Source organism: Phanerochaete carnosa, assembly GCF_000300595.1.
Source record: "Phanerochaete carnosa HHB-10118-sp unplaced genomic scaffold PHACAscaffold_15, whole genome shotgun sequence".
NCBI classification, from domain to species: domain Eukaryota; kingdom Fungi; phylum Basidiomycota; class Agaricomycetes; order Polyporales; family Phanerochaetaceae; genus Phanerochaete; species Phanerochaete carnosa.
Window position 1 is genome coordinate 87,649 of NW_006767642.1, and position 4,685 is coordinate 92,333.

The 4,685-nt window shown below is 55.1% G+C and overlaps 2 protein-coding genes across 2 annotated transcripts; both read left to right on the plus strand.

The window, feature by feature from the left end:
• Positions 1–2,704: 2,704 nt before the first annotated feature.
• PHACADRAFT_201751 (uncharacterized protein) lies at positions 2,705–3,233 on the plus strand (the record flags this gene model as incomplete). Its single annotated transcript, XM_007402035.1, has 2 exons — positions 2,705–2,803; positions 2,853–3,233. The coding sequence occupies 2 exons, from the start codon at positions 2,705–2,707 to the stop codon at positions 3,231–3,233; spliced, it is 480 nt and encodes a 159-aa protein (XP_007402097.1).
• Positions 3,234–3,779: 546 nt separating this feature from the next.
• Positions 3,780–4,598, plus strand: PHACADRAFT_201752 (uncharacterized protein; the record flags this gene model as incomplete). Its single annotated transcript, XM_007402036.1, has 3 exons — positions 3,780–4,137; positions 4,190–4,279; positions 4,339–4,598. 3 exons carry the CDS (start codon positions 3,780–3,782, stop codon positions 4,596–4,598), a joined length of 708 nt encoding a protein of 235 aa, XP_007402098.1.
• Between the last annotated feature and the right edge of the window lie 87 nt (positions 4,599–4,685).

Genomic DNA, 4,685 nt, shown 5'->3' on the forward strand with positions numbered 1-4,685 from the left:
AGCGCCTGACTTGTACTGAAAGGCTGCTGCCCTTAGAGCTGTGAGACGAGCCCAATCAGGTGGACCATCCCAGGATATTGAATAGGAGTGTGCGAGTGGCTTGCGCGCATTCACCGTGTCTAATGTGATTTGAGGCCGTATTCTGCAGAGTGGATGCCTAGAAGCCCCATCGTGACGAGCAAGACCTGGCGTTCACGCGCGAACTTCACGTGCAAACAAGACTGTCCGTCCGACCCAAAGAACTAGCCGATTTTGCATACGTCTTGGGTCATTGGTACGTTCGCGGTGCCGAGCTGACACTACCGTACAGTTCTCCGGTAACTGTTGATGTACATGCGACGGTCACAGAGCATTGAGCGTGCTCAAGTTTACGAAACGAGGGCCGATCACTCCGAGAAAGGCAGGTCAAAGAGCATGTATTATGTGGCAGAACTGAGAGACGACGAGGGAAAGAGAATGAGCGACGGTAGCAAAGCGGCTATGTACAAAGCATGTCTGTAGGGGTATTTGACCAGAGTCTAGCTAGGGACAACAAGACGGCTTCCGGGCAGTGAGCGAGGTGCACGATAGCGGACGGATGGAGAGTACCGCACCATAGTTTTCAACCAGGCAACAACTACAGCTAGCACACGAGGTTGGCAAGCAGTTATTGTCCAACACGACGGCAGCACTTACAATCAGTAGAAAAGGTAGCAGTAAAGCAGGAAAATGGCAAAGAGGAGGGTCGGGAGCAGGTTCCAGAGGTGCTTGAAGATGAGTAGGTAAAGCTGGAACTGGAGGTAGAGGGCTACCGCGTGCCCGGCAATGTAAATACCGAGCACGGCAACGACGAAGAAAATAAGGGTGTTCTGCGGACAATGTTTGTTGATGCACTTGGCGATTGAGCCTGAGACTCACCATTGCCAGTGACGTCACGTTATTTGGGAGAAGCTCGGCTGTTCTGGTCCGGCTGCCGATCGAGCGGGGATGCTGACGCAGGACTCCGGAGGCCGAAGCGCCCAGATTCCTTGGTCCACGTGGAGTTATCAAGCGCCCATCTCCCGAACTCGGTGGCCTTTAGATGCTTATCGACTTTTCTCGCCCCCCCCCCTTTCTGTTCGCCCTCATTGCATTGCCCACATTCTACCCGTCAGTCGTTGGCCATCGAGAATGCTAACTACTTCAGGCGACGGCAGAAATATCAGATTGGAGCTCGCTAAATAGCACGCCAGACGAACCAGTCGCTGTGTACGTCACTACTCCCCCTTCTCTCTTCGTTACTTGGCATCACTCTAACATGAGGTACGCATGTTCGTCTATATGTCGAGGGCGGCCCAATATTCACTTGTTTGTTCAGCACGCAATCCAAGGTATTTCCAGTAGGGGAGATGAACATCCGCGATTACATGGGCCGTGCATTGCGGCTTTAGATATCCTTGGTAGCTCGGGACAACAGCATGCGAACGTTGCAGACAGGTTGCTTGGAGAGAATGCTGCGCAGACCATGTACAATTCTTTTTCATCGCTTCGCGGCTGCGTAATGCTGACCGAAAAGGTGTAGCCTCTGCAGTGGATGTCCAAATTTATCCTTCTGAAGCGTGACTGAGCTGTGCGTGCAGAGCTGCGATCGCGAACGAGAAGCGGAGGCGGGAGAGAGGGTCACACGAGCGATGAAGGCAGAGATTTCAGAGCTGGCTACGCTCATACCAGAGTGCCTCATAGACACAGATCCCAACGGTCAGTTTTTCCCTTCCGTGTCGCAGCCTTCGTTTCCTGCTGAACTTCCGCAGCTGCCATGATGGCCATGCCTGCGTCTCTCTCTACGGTGACTAGTGTCGCAAAGGACGGGGCGGCAGGTCTTCACCTTTGCCACCACTGGGTTGAACGGCGGTCGATACTGCCACTTCATATGTGCCCGGCCAGTCTCCTGTCAGGCAGAAGCAGGTGCGTTCTTATCCCGTCTTTCTTTGTAACCCTTCTGACTCTCTCAAAGCATTCAAAGCCCTGGACGCGTGTGCATCTGATGGATCAGCTGGTCAGCGAAGGGCTCATTTCGGTCGGACGACAACATGGGCGAAGTCGCCTCGCCTCTCCCAAACCCCAGTGATGGCAACACTGGCGACATTGGCGAGATGCATCTACACGATGACCCGACGCTGTACCTGCACAAGCGCATCTCTTGACATAGTGGACTGCGTCGACGTGCTGCGGCGATGAGCGTGCTCCTGCTGAGCCAGGCTGCGTACGTCTTGTCCCCAGCGAATCATCCGCCAGCTCTCGAGACCGCCATGGCAAGCACCCCGTTTGATCCGGAGCACACGTGCACCCATTATCATCCGTGCGGATGATTTCATCTGCGAGCTCGACCTCGACAAAGGTGCGTGGACTAGTTTCGGGCCTTGGAATCAAGCCGCATCTGACCTGTTTTGTCATAGACATGGTCCGCCACCGCGCGCCGTGCGCACCCCCTGGATGAAGCTGAAGATGCGACGGCCGGCGTATCCAGCCAGCACTGCCCACCACCGCCCATATCCAGCCAGACACTGCCCATCACCGCCTGCCGCCCCCACCTCGCCGCCCCCAATCCCTCCTTGCATCTCATTCTGTTGCCCATGCGGACAAAGTTGACTCAGCCCCGCCTCTCTTGAACACCGGCGGTAACCGGTGAGATGCGTCTGCACGGCGACGACCCGATGCTGCTGCGCCTGCACGAGCGCATCTTGACATGTCGGACCACGTCGATGTGCTGCGGAGGAAGCTCAGCGACACGGAGGACAACTTCCGGAAGCGGCTTGCCGAGAAGCTGAGCATGCACGACGTGTCAGTAAAGATTTTGTTTCTATTTTTGATTTATTGTTGACGTCGGCCTGCAGATTAAGCTCAAGTCCGGAACAAATTCTATGTGGGGTATCTACATTGTGTACCTGTACAATAAAGCCGGCTTATGGATCGAGCGCACCATGTCGACGTTCCGCGTTATGGCCCTCTTGGTTATTGCGTTGCTCGTCATTCTGGCTGTGCTGGTGCAACCGACATTCTGCAGGTCCCTTCTGACTAGTTCTCAACTCGCATCGCACAGGATGTCGCCTCCCCATATGATAGCACGCACGCTTGGTGTGATAGATGCCACCAAGGTCTCAATGAGCAGGGCTGCGCCGCACGAGACCGTGCCGAGTGGCGGCACCGACATCCCTGTGATACAGGTCGATGTGCCCGCGAAGGAGTCGCAGAGCAACGGCGCATATAGGCACTAGGCCATGGCCGAGGGCTTGCCGATGGAAGTAGCATGACGGTGTTGCCTGTGTGGTTGCGTGCACGGTGACTGTACCGGAGCCCACAACCCTAATACACTGCAATGATATTTAGTGCTGCCCCTGCTGTGACCCCTCTGCTGTGACCACCAGCCCTGCCATCGTTGCAATAATGATAATTCCACCTCCTTGTGGGCGCTCCTCAGGATGCGCTTTGCCGATACCGCTTTTAAGGGATTTCTGCCAGCACATCATTCACTTTCTCTCCACCTCCATAGTCTTGATATGCAAGTGGTTATGTTGCACTTCAAGCCTGCTTTGATGCCCTTCAGCGGGTATGGAGTGTACATAACCGCAGGTCTCAATGCGTCAGTCCGAGCTGCCCTGGTCTTTAAAACATGCAAAAGTGGATGCAAGGTATCCGTCAACTTCTCTTTGCCTTCTGCATGTATAGCATATCAGCAGTGGGCTCTCTCATGATGCCTCCGCTGGTGTGCTAGCATGCACAGGCTGTCGTACTTCCGCATACTGACTTCTAGTACTATAGCCATGACTCTCCCTCTTTATCACCATCGCTACCGTCATGTCTCTGGCAAGCAATTCCTGTCCTTCGCCAGGAAATCTTTGCTGCAAGCCGTTGCTACCATCGCCCAACGTCATAAGCGCAGATTCGACGCTAGTCTCGTCCGCCTCACTGGCGCACTTTGGAAATACACTGTAGGGCCTGTTGTACTCACCAAGGAGTTTTCGCAAGGAAACACGAAGTGGAACGCTTTGTTCCGGCCACCTGAGTCCCGGACGGCGGGACTGAGACTTGTGCGTGGCGAGGATGGACAGTTGGCTGGCAGAGGCGACAGCGCTCTTGTGAACTCTGGGGCAGTGTATCCGTCATTGGTATTCTATCAAGGTACGTTGTATCGTCACACGTCTCACGGCTATACTAAACGGTTCTATTCCAGCCGAAGCGCGACAAGTACTTCGTGCTCTCGTGGTGGGAAAAGAGGCGCAAGATGCAATGGAGGAGGACACGCAAGAGTTAGCTGACGGTCGTGTGCTTCGGCTCACCGTTCTCCCCATTGAGTGTCATGGATAACACGATGGTCCACAGCTGCACGTTTCTCTCACCTCGACTCGTTCTTCGGCAAGGGCGAGCCCGACGAGCAGACAAAGCGCTACATCGACCTCATGATCAAGCTCTTCTCCCACGAACACATCGCATCCTCACCCGCTTCAACCTCCACATCATGCCTCCACATCATCCTCGACCTGCCCCTCTTGCTGGACAACCCCGGCAGGGACTACGCGGCCCAATGGACCGAGACTGAGAGAACGAGGGCGACTACACGGGGAAGCACACGCGCGCGATGATGTGGTCCGAGCGGATCCAGAACATGTCACTGGAGGGCGTGGGCATGGGCCGCGGACGTGGGAGAGTTGCCACCTCTGCAGCTTCTT